Genomic DNA, 25,977 nt, shown 5'->3' on the forward strand with positions numbered 1-25,977 from the left:
TCTCAATCCTACGCCTGATGATTCGCCTCGATGCGCGCTTCAGCCCTTGTTTTCTCTCTGCCTTCTTCTCGGCCAGTTGGTGAGCCCCAGTGGCTCTAGCGAATCTTGACTTCTGACAAATAGTCTCTTCAATATCATCTTCATCAGGTTCTTTAGTGGTTTCCCTTGAATTCTCTTCCGGACCTTGATTGATTTGAGGTTCAGCAACTGGTTCAGTTTCATCAGGACCACTCCTCTTGGTCAGTATGTCCTCCTTATCTTTCGTCTTGCTTGATTCCCCAAATGACTCGTTCCGTTCAGGCTCCTTGTAGGATGTTCCTGACCACAATGTCACCTTCCTCACATTAGCCTTGTCAGGTATGTGCACTGGAACTGGGAGCCTTTCCTCATTCCCACAAATCTCGTTCATCGAACTGGTCAGGTAGGACAGTTGCTTATTCAACATGTCCATATTTTCCTTATGCTCTTTCTGGGCATTTTGCATGCCTTGCACCACTTCATTATTTGACTGAAATTCACTCCTCATTGTTTGCTGGTAAGCAAGCATCTCTCCCATCATCTCTTCCATAGATCTTCCTGACTTGTTTTGGTGTAGGAAATGGTTAGGATTTTGCTGATGGTGGGGATTATACTGGGTGTTAGGGTATGGGTGGTAGGTATAGTTTGGCTGATTTTGATGAGAGGGGTACTGGCCGAATTGGTTAGAGTTGTGGGGTTGACTGTGATTGGGATTCAGGTGGTGTATGTAGGGATTTTGCTGGTGATGGGAGTTATACTGGCCGTTGGGATGGAAATTTTGGAAGTTTTGCTGGTTCTGGTTAGGTGGGTATTGGTTATACTGGCCATAAGGATTGTACTGGTCTTGGTGATATTGGTTCTGGTGTTGATTTTGGAACTGGTTTTGGTTCTGCTGAGGTGGTGGTCCTTGGTTAGGTTGACCCTGGTAATTTTGGAAGTTCCTTTGGTGGGGTGGTACATATACATGGTTCGGGTTCTGGTTTTGAGGCTGTTGGTTGTGGGGCTGTTGGTTCCTTCCTGACCAGTTGAACTGGTTGTTGGGATTTTCTGGGCCACGGTTGAAATTCTGGTTCGGGTGGGGGTTGTATTGGTTCTGACCTTGACCTTGGTTTTGATTTTGGTTCCCATCTCCCCATCGAAAATTTGGGTGATCCCTCCATGGTGCGTCCCATTGTCTCCCCTGGATCCAATTCCCATTTGAGTTGAAATACCTAGCAGCATTAGCCTGCTCCATACTGACCGAGTCGTTTGGCTGATCATAGCTCGGTTCTTAGTTTCCCTGTTCTGCACCCTTGTAGTTCCCAACTGGGGAAGTCGGCGGTGTATTCTTCTTGATTGCGCTTAGGAGTGACTTCTTCAGCTCATCCATCTTCAAATCCATCCTCTGTTCAAGCTTCTGCTCCTGGTCAGTAGATAAGGCACTTGCAACCCTTTCTCGGTTGTATTTACCCTTGAATGGTCATACTCCTTCTTCGCACTCAGTAGTTTCCTTAGGACCCTCTTCGCTTCGCTGACCCGTAGCTGCGTGAAGCTTCCTCCCGGCGACGAATTGGCCAGGTCCTTGGTTGTTATGTTCATCCCCTCATAGAAGGTATGATATATCTCAATGTCCGCCATGCGATGATTGGGACATGCATCTAAAAGGCCCATATACCTCGCCCAATAATCGCTCAAAGGTTCATCGTACCCTTGCTTCACACTAGTTATTTCCCTTTTTAGCGCGCTTGTCTTGGATGACGGGAAAAACTCGCCTAGGAATACTGACTTGAAATCAGCCCAACTCTCAATGGAGTCGGGGGGCAAGCGCATGAACCAGGTATTTGCCTCCCCTTTAAGGGCAAAGGGAAGGGCCTTCAGTCTGTAGTCGTCTTCGCTCGACCCCGCTGGCCGCTTTAGAGCCTTGCAGATTTTGCAAAATTCATGCAAGAACTCGTATGGGCTGTCACAACTCCTTCCCAAGAACACAGGCAAGATGGCCATAATGTGGGGCTCCACGTAGATTGCTTCTTGTCCTAGGGTCGTGACGATTGCTTGCGGTGGTTCGCCATCCAAGTGAGCGTACAACGAGCTTATCTCGGGATCATTTTCCTGGTCAGCCATGTTGGCTTTCTCCTCTTCAGTTGCGGATATTGATTCCAGTTCACTCTTGATGGTTGTGCTGCGATCCTCCTGACCGCTCGCATCCAAGTCAACTGGCAAGGCAGTGGTTAATTCTGAATTAGTGGTGACTGGATTTACCCCTTCTTCCCTTGGCCAGTTGGACTCAGTTTCATTTAACTGCGGAACACAAAAAATAAAGAAAAGTTTACTAAAAATGGCTAGACAAAAGGTAAAGGGAATCAAAGGACATGCTGGCAGACTGTCTGCTGGGTGTGTAGAAAAGCAGAAAAAGTGCAAGTACAAAAGCATAAAATAACAAAAGCAACACAAGTGGTCCCATTCTTTGATTGTGACATTTTCTTCCTCACCAAACTAAACTAATAAGATCTGACAAACTCCATTGATGAATGCTCAAGCTTGAAAATTCGTGAATGCAATATTTAACTTGAAATCAAGAACGAAAGCTAAGAAAACTGAGATCTACGCAAACTGGTCAGCGGGACAGGGTGACAGAAACAAGCAGAAACGAATTCCATGCATTTTTAGAAACTTAAATCGATTAAAACTTGTAAGCACTTGAGGAAAAACTAGATCTAACTAAGCAAAGCAGATTCAAGCACTTAAACAATCTCCTGGGTCAGACAAGATCTGCCTTTACCACACCTGAACTTTACTTTACCTGGTGCATGCTAAAAGGTGTGAAGGTCCATCTCGGATATTGGTTAGCCCAAGCTTGCAATCTGATGACTACCCACACAGTCTGCCACCTCTATACTTGTCACCTCCTTGGCGCTTACCTCAAAAGAAATGTAAGCATGAAGGTGGCAAAGTCAGTGTCTGATAGGAGGGAAAGATGAGACTATGACTCTGTGTGTGTGTGTCAACTGGCCAGGAGGGTACCTAGACCTAGCTGTGTCGTTGGGTCTGTGTCTATCTTCCCTATCAATAAAAAAATACCTCAACCCACTTCTACTGGCTAGTATAGTGGAGTAAGGGTCGAATCCCACAGAGATGGATGTAGGCGAGATAGACTTGCGATGACATTCTGGGAGCGCTACCACGCTTTTTTTGGGGTTGAGTTTTACCTAGTCGGAAAATGAAATGGAACCTATACCCCTCCTGACCAGTAGGTCAGGGTGGGCTCTAAATGCTGCATGCTAAAAGAAATTAAAATGCGTGTGTAAACTAGGGTGCGAGTGTGCATGTGAGAAGCTACTAGACGAAACTTACTAAAAATGGCTAGACAAAAGGTAAAGGGAATCAAAGGACATGCTGGCAGACTGTCTGCTGGGTGTGTAGAAAAGCAGAAAAAGTGCAAGTACAAAAGCATAAAGCAACAAAAGCAACACAAGTGGTCCCATTCTTTGATTGTGACATTTTCTTCCTCACCAAGCTAAACTAATAAGATCTGACAAACTCAATTGATGAATGCTCAAGCTTGAAAATTCGTGAATGCAATATTTAACTTGAAATCAAGAACGAAAGCTAAGAAAACTGAGATCTACGCAAACTGGTCAGCGGGACAGGGTGACAGAAACAAGCAGAAACGAATTCCATGCATTTTTAGAAACTTAAATCGATTAGAACTTGTAAGCACTTGAGGAAAAACTAGATCTAACTAAGCAAAGCAGATTCAAGCACTTAAACAACAGAAATCAACGTAAAACTACCAGATCTAGCTACTAGGCAGAAAGAAATAATAAGCAAGCTGAAACACAAAACAAAACCACAATAAACTTCATTGCATTCAAGATTTTTATCACCCAAAAGATGTTCCAACTAAGTAGCTACTGGAATCCAAGTCAAAGGCAAGCAAAAACAAGTACTTAAACTAAGAAATCTTAAAAACAAAGCAAGTAAAAGATTGTTTGGCTCATCGGAAACTGAAACTGGAGGAATTTCTGGAACTACGGCGGCTGGAATGAATCAGGCATGGTGCTCCTCGCCGGCAGGTGGCTGGAATCTTCAAGTCAGGCTGCTGGATTTAGATGGAACTAAGAGCTAGTGGAGTTATTCTCCTCAAAAGTGATGTAGTAGTGATGATAAGTCCCAAGTGAAGTGGTGTCAAAAATTCCCCCCTTTTCTTTATGTTCAGCTCCTATTTATAGGGTGGCTTGCCCTAATTTCTAGGGCTTTCTCTTCATGTGGAATGACAATTTTGCCCTTCTTTAGATAGGTGATTATTCCAAGCAAGTCCTTCCTTCTCGTGTCCAGTTCTGTAGCATCCATCCTGACCAGTTTGCGTATTTTCTGCTCATACTAACCAGTTTGCGTATTTTCTGCTCATACTAACCAGTTGCACACTTTTCGCAGCTTTTTCACTCGAATTCCTTCTGAACCTTTTTTTCCTGATTTAGTACTTCAACCTGCACACTTTAACAACTATTTTGCAAATATTATCCAATAAAGCACCTTATACTGACCAGTAACCAAGGCCGAGAACGAGACTCATCAGTGTTCAATCTTCCCATGTGCGATGCCCCAGAGCTATTCAACCTGGCGTTTTTCTTCAACAAAGTGATGTTGTATATGAAAAATGGAGAAATCCAGTCTTACGAACTAGGTAAACCCGAAGTGGCAACTGTGAAGATGGAGGAAGTGAAGATGCCGACCAATGCTGAAAGGGAGGAGTGGCGACGCGAGATGAGAGAGGTCAGGAATGAGATGAGAAATGTGAGCTTACCTGTTGTGGGACTAAAGGGAGCAATGGAGGTGCAAAACGAGAAGATAACTGAGGCCATCTCTATGATGTTGAAGATGTTCGCCTTAGTCGAGGAGAGACTTCCCCCGGCACAACAGAGTATACCTCCCAGACCCAGCAGAGAGCCTAAACAGCTAGCCCCAGGAGCCTCCTCTCTTAAGAAAGCTACCAGTGATCCAGCAAGTATACTGTCCAGGAAGAGGAAGGACGTGATTACCAAAACCACAACCGTGTCAGTGAAGAAGAACATACCCAACCCAGCCATGAAGGAGACAGAGGAACCTGCCCCATCGGTTCTAAAGAAAGTGAAAGTTTACCGCCCGAAGCAAGTGCCCCAGAAACCTAGCTCCCAAGGGAGTCAAAAACAGAATTAAATACCCCAATAACCAAGTAATTTTACGTTTCTGTTTTTGTTTTTTATTTCCTTTTGTTAAGTTTCTGTTATGCATGTTTATCTCTGTTTTTATGCATGTTTTGTTGTGTTTGTATATATCTGTGCTTGTGTGCCTTCTCCCACTTAGCCCAATTCTTGGTCTAAGTGTGAGAAGTTTTTGTAAATATAGCATGTCTTTGGTTTCTGTTGTTTCTGTGATTGTGTCTTCTCCCACTTAGTCAATTGCTTGGCCTAAGTGTGAGAAGTTTATTTTGCATGTATGTTCTGTTAGTTTGATGTTTTGAGTTTTCTCCCACTTAGCCCAATTCTTGGTCTAGGTGTGAGAAATTTGTATTTTTCTTGTGTTGTTTATGTCCGTTAATGTGTGCACACTAACTGCCATGTTTTCCACTTCATCGGGGATGCTTGGGGACAAGCAGGAATGAAGTGGGAATGGAGGGAGTTAGTGCAGTTAGGTCAAGCATGTATATATGTTGGTTTTTAAGTAAGTAGAGTGTCAGTTTTTTTAGGACTTTTGTGTTAAGTATAAACTGGCGAAATAGAAAGGAAGATTCCCTTTTTGAAGAGATGATGCATGTCAATTTTTGAGACCTCTTTCCTTAATAAAAAAATCAGTTTGGAGGAAGTAAGAACGATAGAAAATCCTTGTTTTGATCTAGTTGTGAAGCCTTCTAAAAGTGAGTTAAAAGCCTATAAGTATAACACTTTCTATTATTAAGAAGAAAAAAAAATAGAGAGGTTGTCACTTGATGCTTAGGGGGAATCTACACCAAATCTCACAGGAAACTGAAACAGATCTACTCCGAACATCAACAAATCTAACCTCACGATCAGAATCTACACCAAATCTCACAGGAAACTGAAGCAGTGACCTCAACAACTTGAGATTCTCACCAATTAATCTCACTAAAACAGAGTGTCACGACCGCACTTCCTAAGGATAGAAAGCACGGTGGATCGCGACTAATGGGGGAAAAAAAGAAGCGGGGAAGAAGGGGGAAACAATCAAGGGGTACGATATGTAGATCAAAAGATGAACTTTATTACCAATTATAGTCTGAAATAACGAATCACAAAGTTCGTGGGAAACATAGTTCAACAGAATAAAGAAAACATGGGAGCTAAAAAAACTTGACGTAGCGGAAGCAATTGAGAGTTAGCTACTACTATGTATGAAGACACAATAGTAACCGGAACGTTTATTGAATCCAGTCTTTGTCCAAATGCTCAACATCCTCCGTCTCCCGTCCACGCTTAACCTGCACATAGGGAAAACATATGCAGGGGCTGAGTACTTGGTGCACTCAGTGAACTATCAAAGTCTAGTAGGATATTATCCCAGTAGACAATCAGATGGGCAATTCAAAACATAAAAACGTCATGACATACTATTTTAAACCACCCTTATTTCACCATAAACATATCATTTCAAAATAAAAGAATTTAAGTAGTAAAGCCCACCTCAGTAGCTTAGAAATTTCCTTTTATAACTTCTCGATCCGACTTTAACGAACGTGCGAACCACCTTTTCGAAAAACAATTAAAGTACACATCAATCTCAATAACGAAAACATTTAGAATGCATGCACTCTAATTAAAGTCTTTTATCTCGTTACTCGGTTTCCGTGCATTTTCGATTATTCGGCTGCAGCCCAAGGCGTCGCGTGCGGCGCCGGTCGGCCGTTTACGCATATAACTCATTCGTTGACTCCTCATATTTTTCCTCCATGATATAGGATTTAATCCCAAGATTTTGATTAAGCGCTTAACTCACTTTCACCAATTACTTTCCTTTGAATTAATTATTTCGGACTTGAGATAAAATTATTCATCCTTTGCATCATTCGGAAATTAAGTAACTACTTAGTCACTATTAAATTATCGGACTAAAAATTTATTTAAAAGGCCCGAAACTTAATTATTTCCCCACTTTATCTTCAATTAAATTAAGAAGGCCAACTACTATAACTCCAAGAGAGGCCCAATCTTTATTTTCTCCAAATTATAATTATTGAGAGGCGCAAGAAATACATTTTAAAACAAAGCCCAATTCTTTTATCTCTCTCTCTATCTTTCTTTCGACAGTGGCTACCAGCCTCTTCCATCGTTCGCCTCGGCTCGCTGCCCCACCGGAGACGTCGAGGTTATCACCGCAGTACCGTCGTCGAGATCCCGGCATCCATTGCAGCTGTCGTCGTCGTCCCTGCTGGCAGCCGCCGTCGCTGCTACGCTGTCGGGAAGCTGCTGCCGCAGAGGAGATCGCACGGCGCCGCTGCTGCCGCGGGGAGGGGGAGCTACTGCCGTCGCCACCGGGAGCCACTGTCCGCACCGGGGAACGTCGAGCGCGGCTGTCCGCCGCTGCCCGTCGCCGGCGGCGGCTTTCCCTTCTCCGAAACCACCCCTAACGACCCCGATTCAACACGCAACAACACTCCCATTATAAAGTTAAGTTCTTTGAGACTTTCGATTACGTACGGCGATCGTTTGATTTAGTTTACAAGTTGAGTTGGTTGAGTTGGTTATGGAAGAATTATGGAATGATGGCAATATATATATATATGTACATACAACAATTCATGCTTTAGGAATTGAGAATTATACCTTCAACTTGGTTGGTTTTGGTGGTGAAAGAACAAGAATGGTGAAAAAGAATCCTCCTCCTCTTCCCTTCGGTTTCTCTCTCGGCTCTCTCTCGGTTCTCTCTCACTCTCCCTTCTTTTTTTTTCTTCTTTTGTGTAGTGTAATGTGTTGAAGAGATGGAAGGCTAATGTAAAGGTTTGGGGTGACTTTTGGATGGAAGCAATGATGGTGGAAGAAGGTGAAAGAGTTGGAGGTGGAGAGTTTTTTTTTCGTATGAAAACCATCGACTACATGGAGAATGAGAAGAAGAAAAAAAAGGGGGGTCTTTGGGCATGCTCCCATTTACTTGGAGTAATTTTGGGCTTCACTTAATTTAAGTGTTGTTGGCTCAAGTTATTGTAAGCTCATATTGGAATTATTATTATTTAGTTAGACTTTTAAATAGTTAGTGTCCAAGCTATTTTGTCGATAGACAATTGGACTCTAATTAAATTTGCAAAGCCCAACATAAATTCATACTTTATATTTTCGTATTTTCCTTCGTTAATTAAAATTCACGGTTCTTTATTAAATTTTGTTAACTCGTTCTTCACAAACAAAAATTAAAGTACGTTGAACGGCACAACCTATATTTGGTGTTGTTCCAAATATAATTCCTTCAACCATTCCTCGATTTACGCACGTCGTCTTCCATAAGAAAATATTCATCTCCACGTACTTCATTCATCATGCTAATCATAGCAACATCATCATCATTATTTCGACGAGACCTTCAACATGTCTCCCAAAGTTCCACAATCAAAATAAAAAGGACGTTCCAAAACCCCCATCATCACATAAAAACCATACTACTTTCCATAGCACATTTAACGAGAAGCATAACATGACGATAACATTTTATTATTATTTTTTTTTATTCAAGATATATAATAATTTAGTACATAAAAAGTACGGGTGTTACATTCTATCCACCTTAACAGAAATTGCGTCCCGAAATTTGCTCATTTCTAACATACAAATCCGGGTACTTCTCTTTCCTTTTATCCTCGAGTTCTCATCTAGCCTCCTCATAACCAGCATGGTTGTTGCTCGGGCACTCTTTGGCAAAATGTCCATCTCCACCACATTTGTAGCATACATTAGTCTCAATTCTGCATTCACCCCAATGATTCTTCTGGCACTTGGCGCAGGAAGGCGCTCTCTGACGGTACTCTCCACCTTGGTAGGGAGTAGCTTGTTTTCCTTTACCCCGTGCAGAGTTTGGGGTACCTTGAAACCTTTTGTTGTCGAAGGATTCTCGGTTCCCATCCCACTTTCTCTTCTCGCGAAAATTTTGTTGTGGTGTAGGTGGCGTTGGGGTAGTAGGCGTTGTTGTCCTTTCTCTTGGCATTGCTTCCTCCACATCCAAAGCACGAGACAGTTATTCGGCATACGAGAGTCTTCCACGGCATGCCAAGGCCATTCTTATTTCGTGTCTCAAACCATCACAAAATTTCTCCGCCATTTTCTCATCAGTATTCACTTGTTCTGGCGCATAACGAGACATATCGCATAGGGCACGGTCATATTCAGTCACTGTCATCCGCCCTTGCTTCAGATTGTAGAATTCAGCCTCTTTAGCTTTACGGTAACTCCTCGGAATATACATATCATATAATTCCTCTTTGAAGTTTTCCCAAGTTAGGGCGTCCAGTTGTTCACGCGACATCGTTCGCTGCTTGGTCTCCCACCAATATTCTGCGGACTCAGTGAGCTGGTAGATCACGCAAGATAGACGTTCCTGATTGGTGCACCTTAGGAATTTAAATATGCGCTCTATGGCACGTATCCATGTTTCAGCGTTAGCCGGATCTCCCATTCCATCAAACACCGGAGGGCATTCCTTTCAAAATTCCTTTTCGATGTTTCGTTCTAGTTGCGGTGGTGGTGGTGGTTGTCCTTCGGGTCCCACACTACTCTGGGTTTCATTACTGGCCTCATTTTCGTGATGAACTGCTGCGCGTCTGGGACGCATTCTGATTAACACACACGTTAGTACAATTATCCAAATCTTTACTCATCACCACTTGGAATTCGCTCTTTTCTAAGCCTCATCGTTTCATCGATAAATACATTGCCTTAAAAAAAGTACAGTCCGCGCGTATACAATTAGCCTACATCTAAGGCCTTTGAAGTCTACATCTCATAATATTGTCAATCATACTCCATTCATCATCACGTCGAACATCAATTGCATAAACATTTCTCATTTCAAAACATTTTACCTTTTCTTTCGTTGAGCGCGGCGAGACGGAATGTTGAGCCTTCAATGAATACTCTTTTAGTCAAGTGAAACGAGTCTAGACTAGATTGAATAAGAGACTCTCGGTTCAGAGCGGAAGGAAAAGTTGCTCTGATACCATTCTGTCACGACCGCACTTCCTAAGGATAGAAAGCAAGGTGGATCGCGAATAATGGGGGAAAAAAAGAAGCGGGGAAGAATGGGGAAACAATCAAGGGGTACGATATGTAGATCAAAATATGAACTTTATTACCAATTATAGTCTGAAATCACGAATCACAAAGTTCGTGGGAAACATAGTTCAACAGAATAAAGAAAACATGGGAGCTAAAAAAAACTTGACGTAGCGGAAGCAATTGAGAGTTAGCTACTACTATGTATGAAGACACAATAGTAACCGGAACGTTTATTGAATCCCGTCTTTGTCCAAATGCTCAACATCCTCCGTCTCCCGTCCACGCTCAACCTGCACATAGGGAAAACATATGCAGGGGCTGAGTACTTGGTGCACTCAGTGAACTCAAGCCCAAAATACATTTCATCAATAAAGTTATGTCAAGCCACCGTTGAGTGAAACTCAGGTTTTACTTTAAAAAATGCCGAGAAACACTAAAATCATTTCCATAAAAAGGTGCATGCGCATGCAAACATCATCGTCATCCTCCCTCATGTACCATATCTGAACCATCATGTGAAACGAGACTGTGGCCACAATCTCGATCACTGGACCGGCCGACCTAGGGGACGGCTCACGATCCCTATCAGTGCACTAGTCCGAGTAGGGACTCACTCCCTAGTCAGACCCGAATTCGTTAACTATCAAAGTCTAGTAGGATATTATCCCAGTAGACAATCAGATGGGCAATTCAAAACATAAAAACGACATGACATACTATTTTAAACCACCCTTATTTCACCATAAACATATCATTTCAAAATAAAAGAATTTAAGTAGTAAAGCCCACCTCAGTACTTTTATAACTTCTCGATCCGACTTTAACGAGCGTGCGAACCACCTTTTCGAAAAACAATTAAAGTACACATCAATCTCAATAACGAAAACATTTAGAATGCATGCACTCTAATTAAAGTCTTTTATCTCGTTACTCGGTTTTCGTGCATTTTCGATTATTCGGCGGCCGCCCAAGGCGTCGCGTGCGGCGCCGGTCGACCGTTTACGCTTATAACTCCTTCGTTGACTCCTCATATTTTTCCTCCATGATATAGGATTTAATCCCAAGATTTTGATTAAGCGCTTAACTCACTTTCATCAATTACTTTCCTTTGAATTAATTATTTCGGACTTGAGATAAAATTATTCATCCTTTGCATCATTCGGAAATTACGTAACTACTTAGTCACTATTAAATTATCGGACTAAATATTTATTTAAAAGGCCCGAAACTTAATTATTTCCCCACTTTATCTTCAATTAAATTAAGAAGGCCAACTACTATAACTCCAAGAGAGGCCCAATCTTTATTTTCTCCAAATTATAATTATTTCGACAGTGGCTACCAGCCTCTTCCGTCGTTCGCCTCGGCTCGCTGCCCCACCGGAGACGTCGAGGTTATCACCGCAGTACCGTCGTCGAGATCCTGGCATCCATTGCAGCTGTCGTCGTCGTCCCTGCTGGCAGCCGCCGTCGCTACTACGCTGTCGGGAAGCTGCTGCCGCAGAGGAGATCGCACGGCGCCGCTGCTGCTGACGCGGGGAGGGGGAGCTACTGCCGTCGCCACCGGGGAACGTCGAGCGCGGCTGTCCGCCGCTGCCCGTCGCCGGCGGCGGCTTTTCCTTCTCCGAAACCACCCCGAACGACCCCGATTTAACCCGCAACAACACTCCCATTATAAAGTTAAGTTCTTTGAGACTTTCGATTACGTACGGCGATCGTTTGATTTGTTTTACAAGTTGAGTTGGTTGAGTTGGTTATGGAAGAATTATGGAATGATGGCAATATATATATATATATACATCATGCTTTAGGAATTGAGAATTATACCTTCAACTTGGTTGGTTTTGGTGGTGAAAGAACAAGAATGGTGAAAAAGAATCCTCCTCCTCTTCTCTTCGGTTTCTCTCTCGGCTCTCTCTCGGTTCTCTCTCACTCTCTCTTCTTTTTTTTTCTTCTTTTGTGTAGTGTAATGTGTTGAAGAGATGGAAGGCTAATGTAAAGGTTTGGGGTGACTTTTGGATGGAAGCATTGATGGTGGAAGAAGGTGAAAGAGTTGGAGGTGGAGAGTTTTTTTTCGTATGAAAACCATCAACTACATGGAGAAGGAGAAGAAGAAAAAAAAGGGGGGTCTTTGGGCTTGCTCCCATTTACTTGGAGTAATTTTGGGCTTCACTTAATTTAAGTGTTGTTGGGCTCAAGTTATTGTAAGCCCATATTGGAATTATTATTATTTAGTTAGACTTTTAAATAGTTAGGGTCCAAACTATTTTGTAGATAGACAATTGGACTCTAATTAAATTTGCAAAGCCCAACATAAATTCATACTTTATATTTTCGTATTTTCCTTCGATAATTAAAATTCACGGTTCTTTATTAAATTTTCTTAACTCGTTCTTCACAAACAAAAATTAAAGTACGTTGAACGGCACAACCTATAGTTGGTGTTGTTCCAAATATAATTCCTTCAACCATTCCTCGATTTACGCACGTCGTCTTCCATAAGAAAATATTCATCTCCACGTACTTCATTCATCATGCTAATCATAGCAACATCATCATCATTAATTCGACGAGACCTTCAACATGTCTCCCAAAGTTCCACAATTAAATAAAAAGGACGTTCCAAAACCCCCATCATCACATAAAAACCATACTACTTTCCATAGCACATTTAACGAGAAGCATAACATGACGATAACATTTTATTATTATTATTTTTTTTATTCAAGATATATAATAATTTAGTACTTAAAAAGTACGGGTGTTACACAGAGAATCATCGGTGGAGGAAGAAGATCGGAAAAGATGACCGGTGAAATAGCCTCGGAGAGAGAAAGGGAGTAGAGAGAAGGGAGAGCAACTCATCGGCTAGAGAAAGAGAATTAGACAAACAAAATGAATGAATGAGAAAAGGTGGAGTAACATAACTCAGTAAACAAACACAGCCCTTCATCCAATGGTCAGGACTCGTGATCCGCGTTGAGTGCACATGTGACGGCCATCGGGTGATTCAGGTAAGTGAATTAACTAAGGTGGCCTGATTCACTTTGGGCCACAAAATTATTTCACAACGGGCTTGGGAACACCCAGCCCAATTTAATTGTGGTCCAATAATTCAACGCACATCTTTTTTCGCAAAGATTAATACAAAATGGAGAATAAAATAAATGAAATGAAAAAAAGAAATAAAAATGAATGAGGAAACAAATGTGGACTCAATGCTAGGATGTTCGAATATAATTATACAAATGAGAGAAAATAGATAAATGATTTGAGTTGTGATATCCATCTACACTTCAGGCCTTTTATATGCACAAATTGAGAATATGAAAAATCATAAAATTAAATCATTATGAAACAACCATTAAATTAATGGTGGTTATAAGAAAATGGAAAGCCAAAAGGTAAAAACATTAAAATTAAAAATTAATTATATTTATATTAAAAAATTAATTTATTATATGATACTATTCTAATTTACAATGGTATTTTGGTTACTTTTCCAAAACTTCCGTTTTATATATGCGTATAATATGCATTCATATTTATACACATTGTAATTTGTATATTTGATACTTATAATAATTTTATTGAAATAATATAGATATATGGAGCATATTTTTTCAGTCCTTGGACATTACATTTTAGTATTATCTGTAGTTCGTATCCGTTTACCTTCCCTGAAATGCGCAGAAATAGGCACAATTACGGGCTAATTAAGTCAGTTGTTCATTTCATTAGTGTCCAGCCGCTAAATATGGGAAAGCTCGCACTCATGTTCATTCCATATAACACAAGAAACGAAACAGCGGAATTAGGTGGTTTTCAATTCTTGTTTCATTTATTACTCCCTCCGTCCCTGAAAATTTGTCACATATTTTCATTTTCATCCGTCCTATAAAATTTGTCGCATTTCACTTTTTACCATTTTTTATAGTGGACCCCACATTCTAATATTTCATACTCAGTCACATTTTATTATGATACAAATTCTACTACATTTTCAATCTACTTTACATTTTTTAAACCCGTGCACGGTCAAAATGTGCCAAAATTTGAGGAATGGAGGGAGTACATCAAGAATGGTTGTGCAGGTACACTTCTTCCCCTCAACTTACCTTACAATCGAAGATTCTCCTTTCTCACATTCACATTTGGCGAACCCTAGGCAGCCCAGGCATCCAGTCTTTCTTCTCCGACATACGATCGGTGTGTTGGCAATTGAAACTATACTCCTTCCGTTCCATAATAGTGGAGGCGTTTCTTTTCGGCACGCGATTTAAGAAAATTGTGTTGAGTTAAATAAAAAAAGAATAAAAAAAGAAATGAAAAAAGGTAGAGAGAGTAAAGTAAGTGCGAAGAAATATCTTGACTTTTACTAAAAGTAAGTGTTGAGTAAAGTAAGTGTAAAGAAATATCATGACTTTTACTGTGGAACAGAGGGGGTATAAAAATACAACTATCTCACATCAGTGTTCACATAGACTTGAAACCACTATATAATTATAATGGGTCACTCCTCCTATTACCAACTGGTTTTAGGATGGAACCCATGAATTTCAATCATGGTATCACAGCGGATTGCCGATCGTGGGTCAAATTTAACTGACCTAGCAGGGCTGAAAGCGAAAAAAAATGACTAACCCAGCATTATATCTGGGTTTAAAATTTGGGATAGTGTTCTAATCAATCGAAAAAAATTGGGCAGGTCCAACCAATCAGAAAAAATAGTCCAACCCTCCAAGTTCACCTTAAATGGTTTGAAGGATGGTGTTGGTAATTGAACCGTCCCATAATAACTGTCACTCTTTTTCATTTCGGTCTGTTGTACAATAATTATCACACTTCATTTTTACCATAAATAGTAAGTAGGTCACACATTCCACTAATTCACTTCACTCACATTTTATTATAAAATCAATATAAAAAAAGTGAATCTCACATTCCACCAACTATTCCAACCAACTTTTCTTTACATATCTTAAAATTCGTGCCCACAATAAGGATGAAAATTATTGTGGCACAGAGGGAGTATAAAATATAACTATCCCACATCGATGTTCACATAGACTTGAAACCACTATATAATTTTAATGGGTCACTGTTTCTATCACCAATTGGTTTTAGGATGGAACCCATGGATTTCTATCATGAGGATCGACATTTTGGCAAATTACTCTGGGACTGCTCATATCCCGAATAGAAGGAGAGATTATGTTTTTACCCCAGCACTGAGCGCAACTTTATCGTGAATTTTCAAATTCCCCTCAATTACTAAAAAGATAAAAATTACTCTGGGACTGCTCATACCCCGAATAGAAGGGGAGATTATGTTTTTACCCCAGCACTAGGTGCAACTTTATCGTGAATTTTCAAATTCCCCTCGGTTACTAAAAAGATAAAACCATGAGTTAAGGCATGATCGTGGTCTGCCTCGCATCGCCGCCCTCCTCTCTCCCCGCCGGAGAAAATGACCACCAGATTCAAGAAGAATCGCAAGAAGCACGTCCATGTCAACGCTGGACATGGTCTTATCTGCAAACACCGGAGCATCCTCTTCGACAAGGCTTCCAAGGAAAACGCGCCGCTCATCGACCTCACGCAGTTCGGCTTCTTCAAGGCGCTGTCGAACTAAATTAGTTTCGAGAGTACACAAAGGTTATTACTTAGCTTTTACATTTAGTTTTGTCTTCAAACATTTTTAGACATGGAGGGCGAACATAACACGTGACTTAGAATGAGATTCTCCTTAAAGATTGGGAAGGATCAGTAGTACTTCTTTTGCAGATTCTTCCTGAAGGCAACCAATATATTTAGAGTGTCCACAATGGTGGCCTTCAAAGGCCATCAAATGTGGCCCGGCCACCATTTGTGGCTCTCTTGTGGCCTTCACAATGGTAAAAGTCAAAATTATAATAAAAATAACAAGGGCCACCAAATGTGAACCTTTAAAAAAAATTTAATTTATTTTCTTTTTTAATGTTATTTTTTAATTTAACTATATTAAATTTTTGTAGACTAATAATTTGTGATCTAACATAATTTAATAAAGTTACGAATTATAGATAAATTTTCGTCGTATTTTTGATAGGGGAAAATTCTACAACGAAAATTTTTAAAAAACACAACATAAAAAGATAAAAAAACGCCACCGCTAACTACTCGGTGGCGTCATCGGAATCCGGCACATCTTCTTCACCTCCTCCACCGCCGCCGACACCGGCCCCACTGCCGCTTGCTTCGCCCGTCGCCGACCCATCGGAGAAGCCCAACTTCGACCTCAACCTAAGAATGAGGTCGTAGTACATCATCTTGGTGATAGGGTCCGTCGACTTCTCGTACAAGGACAACTTATCCTGGAGTTGCTTCATCATCTGCAACTCCAGTGTTTGAGTCAACGCCGCGGTCGGTGGTGAAGGGTGCGGTGTCGCCACGCTCGCCCGAGAGACTTGGTAAGCGGATCTAGCTTCCCGGATGGCGGATTGTTGGCCCTGCGGGCGCTGGCACCTCGACATTGTCGAGGGGGGCTCATCCCTCACATCGTCATTCAGGTCGAATGCACGTGAGTCGGTACCACTGCTGTAGGTGCCGTCGGCCCCGATTTTTGTCCGCTTCCCAGTAGGACCGGTCTCATCGTCGCAGATCGCCTTGAATTGAGGGGAGTCTCGGAGAAGCATGTATTCATTCCAGTAGGTGAACTTGGGCCAGCTTTCAGTATTAAACAACTGATACGATAACGCCCGTACGCCGGCTTCGCTGCGACCGCTTTCGGCATTCTGGAGCTGTCTCTCGTAAATGTTCCTGAACCTCTTCACAGCTCTACTGATCCGGCCGAACTTCTTCCGGATCTGGCCTTAATCACGTCCGGCACTGCCTTCTGGTTTGAAGCCGTTGTACACAGTCAGGACGCGCCTCCAGAAGCAAATGTCGGTCTGATCTGTGCCGATGACCGGATTCGTCGTGACCGCCTCCCAAGCCCGCGCAACAGCAAGGGATTCGTCGTCGTTGTACTTCTCGCCCCGCCGATCACCACCGCCTCGGCCATCCCCGGTGGCCGGCTCTCTGTCTCCGCCTCGCCCGCCGCCGGTGGGCCCATGTTCTCTGCCGCCTCGCCCCCCACCGCCACCGCCTCGCCTTCCACTACCGCCGCCGCCTCGCCTCCCACCACCGCCGGTTCGGCGACCCCCGGTGGGGGCCTCCATCTCCACACTACCGGATGTCGGGGTCTCCGGTGTACCCATCAACTGTTCCCATGTGTATCTATCAGATTCAGACAGAGGAGATGGAGAGTATTGGAATTGGGAGGATTGGAATTGCTGGGACGGGTTGTTGATCACGTCCATATTCGGTCGGTAATCCCCGAACCCCGATGGTTGGCGAACCAAGTTCCTCTGCTGGGATGGCTGGACCCGGAATTGGGGCGAGTGCGGACTCCACGTCTGATTGGGGAAGTTGTCGTATCCCCAGTCTCCATACCCCGGGGAATTAGCATCTCCACCTTGCATTTTTTGTAGTGTTTGAGAGTGTAAACTGAAGGGATTGGAAGTGTAGAATGAAGTGAAAAAATGGAAATGGGAGTGTATATTTATAAAAAAATTTCGAAATTAAAAAAAAAATTATAATCCGCGTCCCAGCTTCGAAACGCGGTTCGATGCAATGGAGGGCCGCGGCTCACACGGCTCAGCCGCGTGAAGGCCGCGGCCGCGGCTCAGCCACGTCTCTCGCCCTAGGGCCCCGGCTCTCGGCCTCTGCAATGGGGAGCCGCGCACCGAGCCGCGGGCAGCGGCTCCCCCATTGTGGACACTCTTAAACCAATGTTTGAAAAATCGGCCAATAAGCGAACTGGTATAGCTATTGGTTCACGATTCAAATAGTCGGACAGGCCGAACCACTGGTCGAACCGTTATAATGTAACATACATATAAATATATATATAAGTAAATATATATTAACATTAATAGCTCAATTACACATAAATTCAAATCTTTTTAGTAAAATACTTAAACATAACAACAAATATAGATAATAAATTCAAATTATAATACTTAAATAATCATTTATAGCACTCTTATCATCAATTTGACATGCCATGTAATATAATATATGTAATTAAAAATATTATAGTACTTTCCCTTAATCCATACACCACAATATCGTATTACTAGAAGTTAACATATACTACTCCCTCCGTCCCGGCTAACATGACACATTTCATGGCCGGCACAAGACTTTAAGTGTTATTGGTTAAAGTGTTTAATTGAAGAGATAAAAGGTGGGTGTAAGTATTAAAATAGAGAGAAAGAAATATAAATATTTTAATAGGAGTGAGAAAAAGTAGTTGGGTGTATTAATTGGAGAGGAAAAGTTTTCAGAAAATGAAAATATGTCATTTTAGTTGGGACAAACTAAAAAGAAAAATGTGTCATCCTAAGTGGGACAAAGAGAGTAATATTCTTTTAAAATAAAATAGAATTTGAAATTCTAAAAATATAATTCTCTTTCCTCACAAGCCACACGGCCCACACCCCTAGGCATGCACAAGGGTCGAAAACCGCCGGTTCAGGGTCATGAACCGGCGGTTCAAGGGTCGGGGAATGTATGAACCTGAACCGGCCCGCCTAGCTCCCGGCGGTTCCGGTTCCGGTTCAAAAAACCGGCGGGTTACGGGGCGGTTCAAAACCGCCGGTTTTCGGCTTGAACCGCCGGTTCCGGGCCGGTTCGACGGTTCGACGAATTTTTTTTTTTTTTTTGCATTTTTCAATTTTTCAATTTTAATCAACTTACATTACACTTTTCAAGTTTGTTTTTTTATGAAATGTGAGTAAATAAAATTGAAAAAAATACGGATAAAGTTGCAATTTTATTGAAATTGCATGTTTACAAATTACACGTTACAAGTTACAACAATTACAAATTGAAAACATATGGCGGTCTTGAAGTCTTAAACAAAATTTAAATACAAATGAGACTACTAGTGAAGAACTAATTACAAATGACAAGAAACGATGTTGAAGTTCTTAAACGTATAAGTGTATTATATATATACTCTTAACCGGCGAAGAAAATCTTTCTACATAACTAAATTAAGGACACCTTTAGCAATTCAACTTTAAATGTTGAGTTTCGTCTAACAATCAACAAATATAGTAGAATTGTCAAAAGTTTCCCTCATTTAGCCGTATAGAGAAATATACTTCATCGACTAGAGAATATACAAATACAATTATGTAATTGTTTTTGCATATACAAAAACATATGGCGGTTCAACCCTAAACCGGCGGGTTGTCCACGGTTTCCGTCAGAAAACCGCCGGTTTCTGACCGAAAACCGGCGGTTTCTGACCGGTTTTGCAGGCCTACACACTGACCCTACGGCCTAGCCTCTGAAAAGTTGCCGGAACCGTCAGAAACCGGCTCCCGAACCGGCGGATTACCCCGACAAACCGGCGGTTTACCGCGAAAAACCGGCGGTTTACCCCGCGAACCGCCGGTTCCAACGGCTATACTAAACCCCTACGCGAACCCTACGAACCCCTAACCTACGAAACACTATTTAACCCTTTGAACCGGCGGTTCGAACCGCCGAACCGCCGGTTTTGAACCGCCGGTTCAGGTTCAATATATTGCCGAACCTGAACCGGCCCTTCCGACCCTTCAACCCTTCTGCCGGTTCAACCCGCCGGTTCCGGGCCCGGTTCCGGTTCATGAACCGGCGGGCCCGAACCGGCGGTTAACCGCCGGGCCGGGTCGGTTTGTGCATGCCTACGCACCCCCATATTTAAATCCCCCAAGCCTAATTTTTATCCAACACGCCGCCATATCAAAAAATGCGTCCACCACAAAATTTTGAAATCATATTCCAGCAGCTTTTCTCTTTCTCAATCTTTGTTCTACTTCTCAATCCTCTCTCAATCTATGTCCTATTTCTTAAACCTTGTTGATCATTTTTTTATTTCTTTCTCCACCTCATTGCACCTCAGATGTATGATAATTTTCGGTAGAGCGGAAGAGAAACCAGCCGAAGGTTCATTGCTAAAAGCCTGGATATACAAAACAAAATTGAAAAACCAGCTCAACCGGCCAGCGGTTTTCGGCCCAACCGTCTGATTTTTCTGGTCTGAAACGGCTCAATAAGATGACGGTTTTAACGTGCAAACCGGACCAGACAGCGCACCAGTTCGCAGCCGAACCGGTCGAACCGACCGGTCCGGTCCAGTTTTTAAAACACTGATTTAAACACATCCAGAGCTGTAACATCAACTCTAACTGATATCTGCGTGTTCTAGATGTTGGAATCGTTGTCCGATCAACGCAATTAGACGGGTCGTACAAGTTAAGGAATATTTAATTTCAGAAATATTAAATAATTTATACTCGGTCTACGCTCTGAGTAGATTGGATTCTTGGTGATTAAGATATAATATACTCCCTCCGTCCCATAATAAATGACACATTTGAGGAATGACACGCGATTTTAGGAGATATTGTTTTTTGTGTTAGGTGGAGATAGAAAATAATATATTTATATAAATGTGAGAGGGAGCTTTTTCCGAAATAGGAAATGTGACATCTTTTATGGGGACAAAATAGAAAGGAAAGTGTGACATCTATTATGGGACGGAGGGAGTATTAAAGTACTCCCTCCGTCCCGGACTACTCGCACATTTCCTTTTCGGCACGGAGATTAAGGAATGAGTGTATAGCAAAGTCAACAATTGCGGCTGTAGGTGATAATTTTTACTAAAAATGGAAAGAGTGCAAATAACTTGGGACGCCCAGAAAGGAAATAAGTGCAAGTAGTCCGGGACGGAGGGAGTATATGTCACAGTAATATGAAGTTATGTAATTAATTAATTAATCCCTTATTTGGACACGTAGATAAAACAATTTGGCAAATGAGCATACATGGAAAGCTATGTAGATGTCCATGCGTGCATATTGATAGGGTCATCCAGATATATTTCTAAAATGAACAACTACGTGAGAGGTGTCTAGATACATCCCGTCCAGATTTATGCTCCATGATTGACGTTTGTAACGTCTGTAACATTTGTAATTGCCGACCATTACAAATCAACCTTCATGGTATAATTGACTCAGATCCTCCACACTCCCTATAAATAGTGAGCATTCTTTGACTCAAGACATTTCAAGATACACTTGAAATCTCTATGCTCATATCATAAACTCTCTCTCTCTCTCTAAGCATGGTTTTTCAGTCTAAGCTCTGCTCTCGCCTCCATCCAGTTCGTCGGCGCTCTGCTGATAGCGATGCTGCTACATCAGAGACGAAGCCATTTTATCTTTTGGGACGAAGAGCACTACTGGGGCGGCGTATCTCGTCTTGCTGACAGAGGCTTCCTCAACTTGGCTTATTACTGAATTTACGGTTTATTATTTCGATCTTGTAATTTCGTATCAGTTTTCATTCTATATTCCTTCTTTAGGTTGTATTATGCCCGATAAAGTTTTCTTGTAATCCAGAAACCAACAACTTAACCATTCAGGAGCGACATCAACTTCAATAATACAAAATCTATCCTAATTTAAAGTGTCAGTTGGGTGAAAAGACCTTGATGCCCTTTTTAGATGGAAAATGGAAAGAAAAAGTGTGTTTTATTTCTTTACTTTAGTTTGAGTTTTCCAAAATATTTTCAGACATGAAAATAATTCATTAGTTAGTTTTTGAAGGCAAAAACGATTAGAAAAATAATGGTCCAATACAATGCTAGCTTCTTGAAGAAGTTTTGAGACACTTTTAAATAATGCACTACTATTAATTGAATCTGCATTTATGTATTATGGACTAATTTTCTAATTTTGTGATTGCATCATATGGGGTGGTTCTACTTGGAATCCGGCGATGGCTCCAACGACAGCTCCGGCAAAAGGACAAACATATCAAATTAGCGAAAATGTACATAGAATCTTTCGATTTGCATATTTATGAAACTTTGAATAACTAAATATTAGTGTATTGTAGTAATTATTATTTGGGTTTCTATTGTGTTGGATTTTTGGAAAATTTTTGTACTCCATTAATTTTCTTTTTAACTGAATATTAGGTGTATATTATTATGGTTATATTATTGTATCTTAAAAGTTAGGTTTTAATTAGGAGTATTAATTTGTTGGACTTAGTATAATACCTCATATGTATTTTTCAAATTAATTTTTTATAATTAAGCTATTATATATATATATATATATATATAGGGTTTTGATCCATGCAAAACCATTCTTAATACAAAAATGCAGAACCAAGCATACAAAAGTCATTTTTAGGTCATTGAAAGCTTATTTTTACGTCATTATTGTAAGGATGACATGAAATGATCTTAACATGACCTCAAACCCAAAGTTTATAATATGACCTAAAACTGCTTTACAATGACCCTCCGTGTCTTTGTTTAATTATTGACCATTGGATTGTCAAATCTCATGGTCAGGATTTGGTCTGGATTTTGTATTGAGATCAAGTTTTGTATTGATCATTTTCCTATATATATATATATATATATATATATATAGGGTCGTGATAATATACAAACTCCCTAAGATACAAACTATGCAAACTATAATCTCATCCATTAAGTATATTTAATCGACGGTTCTAATTTATGGGCTCTCAACATGTCAACATAGCTTATAAAAGATGTCACCAAGGGTTATTTTTGGGACAAAAATTATAAGCTAAAATCACAAAATCCGTTTAGATTAAGGAATCCCAATAATATCGGCTATTCATCGCACCTCTCATTTATCACGTCTTCCCTTCTCTCTTCCATTCCATCAATTAAGCATGTTCAACGCTCCACCCATTAAACACGTCTCACCTCTCCAATTTCCTCCATTCCACCGTTTCGAATCTGTACTCCACGCAATCACCGTTCTTCAAGGATCGCGTTGACATGAGTTCTGCGAGGCGAGCGGGTCAAGCGGCTGGAGCGTCAGCCGGAGGTGAGGTTTTCGTTGAAAACCCCAATTTTCATCAACAATGTCAACAATGTCAACAACAATGGAAATCATACATTTCCAATAATGTTAACACCAAATGTCAACAGCAAACTAATAATGTCAGCAACACACTTTCAGCAATGTCAACAACAAAAATAACAGGAGGAGCAACAACAAAATCAAAGCAGAATGTGATCAACACACCATCAACGATGTCAACAAAATGTAAACAACAACTCTAAAATCATTCGTTTAGCAACAATGACAACACCAACTCTAAAAATGTACATTTCCAATAATGTTAACACCAAATGTCAACATCAAATTAATAATGTCAGCAACACACCTTCAGCAATGTCAACAACAAAAATAACAGGAGGATCAACAACAAAATCAAAGCAGAATTGGAGTGAAATGAGGATGTATGTAACTGCCGGCAAAAAATATTTCCATATACACCCCCCGCTGACATAAATTGTACTGCCCGGTGACATCGAATTTGTAACCTCCTAACAGCCGTAGATTAGTTACAATGATGGTGTGTGATTAGAGTTTGTAGTTTGTATGATAAATGAGAGTTTGTATTTGATCACACCTCTATATATATATATATTAATTATCCTTATATTTGAGTTAAAACTAGAATTGTGCTAGAGAGTTTAGTTTGCCTTCCATTTATTTGGGTTAAAATTGAGATTAAACCTTTATTGAAATACTTTTTCTCCAAATTAAAAACAAAAGTCAGGATGGGACAATAAGGAGGTTTCCAGGTCCTTGACAAAACAAAAGCCAGGATGGAATTAAAAAAAGACAGAGTTATCCCTAGCAAACTTAGACACAATAAGGAGGTTTTTGGTTATGCTAGGGACATGTAAAAGATTCTTTAAGGTGAGTTTCTTGGAAAAACTAGCAGAATGGGACTTTAACTCTGATTCTCCAACATTAGAAATCATAACTGCAAATCCATTTCCAAGTAAAAGCCTTTTACCTCCAGTGTATTCTGAGCTTGTGTTGAGATTGCTCAAATCTATAGAGACATAATGAGTAGCACCAGAGGCTGGATACCAGATTGTTGATGCAGCAGAATCATAGCTAAACTCAGAAACATTAGAAGAGCTGGGAGATGGAGAAGGTTTTGCAGAGGCTGTATGCACCCGATGTGCTGATGGATTAGAGAAACTTTGATGCTGATTGGATGGATTCCCTCTGAATTGCAGCTGAGACTGAGGAGGAGCATAATTTTGCTCAAATCTGTGCCAAAATTTAGCTGCCGTGTGCCCCGATTTGTCACACAGTTGACAAATCACTTTGTTTCATCTTTCAAAGCCTCTTCCTCCTCTACCTCCTCTCTAACTTCTTGAGCCTCCCCTTGCAGATGAATCAAACCTTGTTTGATTGTATGGAGTGAACTCTCTTTTCTGATTTGACTGCTGCATCAAGTTGAGAGCAAGTTGTGAGCCTTCTGCACTAGAAGAGTGAGATCTCATGGTCTCCATTCTAGACTCAAAAGTGAGCAAGAAAGCAGTGGCATCTCCTAGGCTCCATGAATCAGATCTGGAGCTGATGGCACAAACTGCAGGATCATACTCTTGCCTTAGTCCTCCAAGGATATGCATGACCTGTTCATCTTCAGAAACCCTGCACCCAACAGATCCAAGAAGATCAAAATAGTTTCTCATCTTTTCAATGTATTCACTCATGCTTAGTGAATCCTTCTTCAAATTTTGCATTTGTTGTCGATATTGCATGATCTTTGCAGTAGATCTACTTGCAAAATTTGTCGCGAGAGCGCTCCAGATGTCTCTAGCTGATCTCAGTTCCACAACAAGACCTAGGGCTCCTTCTGATAGAGATGAGAGTAGCCATGAAATGAAATCTTCATTTATGGTTAATCCTCCTTCTTCAGCAACAACTATTGTTTGAGATGGAGGTTTCTTCTCACCATTTAGGTATCCTTCTAGCCCGTACCCGTAAGCAGTGACATCAACTTGTTGTTGCCACATTAGGAAGTTCCCATCAGTCAATTTTACTGAAATGAGGGGCAGCTGCGCATAAGCCGGCTGAGTCCCTTTGCTCTGAGCAATGTCTCCAGATGAAGTGTTGGAACTTGCCATTCTTGGAAACAAAACAAGGGAAAAAAAAGTATGGAGACAAGATCAAAAAGATCATACTCTGATACCATGAAAAGAACCACAAGAAGACATAATGGAGAAAACAAGATTAAATATTGCTGCAAACAGAATCGGGAAGCTCAAGCTATTTTTCATTGATTGATTAACTTACAGCCAGATCTTGTTACATATACTACATATTGGAATGATGTAGAATCTCTCCTTAATGTTCATAGTACAAGACTAATCATACTTTAACAATGTTAATATAAACCAACTCTGTTAATCAAAAATAACTCTGCAACGATTCCTTCTTCTTAAATCCACGTATCAACACGTCTCTCCGAGTAAAAGTGTGGTCCTCCAACTTAGCTGTCTTGCTTAGCTTGTCCTTGGCTTCAGCTCGTGGCTCTCCTTGTACAGCACGCGCTTCAATCTTCTTTGTCGCATTCGCATCGATGCAACGTACAGTGAGGTCCAGTGGCTTGACACCTCGGTCCACAGCTTGATTAAGTTGGTCGCCATTACGACCACGATCAACACGCTTGATCGATGGCATGGTCAAGCCATCTCGTTCAACACACTTGATCGATGGCTTGATCAAGTCATCTCCTTCTTGGCCTTCTCGTTCAACACACTTAATCGATGGCTTGATCAAGCC

General features: G+C 41.1%; 2 protein-coding genes across 2 annotated transcripts; both read right to left on the minus strand.

The window, feature by feature from the left end:
* Positions 1–9,213: 9,213 nt before the first annotated feature.
* LOC121760474 lies at positions 9,214–9,651 on the minus strand. The gene has a single exon (XM_042156133.1). The coding sequence runs from the start codon at positions 9,649–9,651 to the stop codon at positions 9,214–9,216; it is 438 nt and encodes a 145-aa protein (XP_042012067.1).
* A 7,452-nt stretch (positions 9,652–17,103) lies between these two features.
* Positions 17,104–17,754, minus strand: LOC121760475 (translation initiation factor IF-2-like). Its single transcript, XM_042156134.1, has one exon. It carries the CDS (start codon positions 17,752–17,754, stop codon positions 17,104–17,106), a length of 651 nt encoding a protein of 216 aa, XP_042012068.1.
* Positions 17,755–25,977: the final 8,223 nt, after the last annotated feature.

The sequence above is a fragment of the Salvia splendens genome, chromosome 13, assembly GCF_004379255.2.
Source record: "Salvia splendens isolate huo1 chromosome 13, SspV2, whole genome shotgun sequence".
In the NCBI taxonomy this organism is placed as follows: domain Eukaryota; kingdom Viridiplantae; phylum Streptophyta; class Magnoliopsida; order Lamiales; family Lamiaceae; genus Salvia; species Salvia splendens.

Bases quoted from the DNA above. Each gene is read 5' to 3' on its own strand.
- LOC121760474 (XM_042156133.1), bottom strand. From the start codon at position 9,651: ATGGGAGATCCGGCTAACGCTGAAACATGGATACGTGCCATAGAGCGC.
- LOC121760475 (XM_042156134.1), bottom strand. From the start codon at position 17,754: ATGCAAGGTGGAGATGCTAATTCCCCGGGGTATGGAGACTGGGGATAC.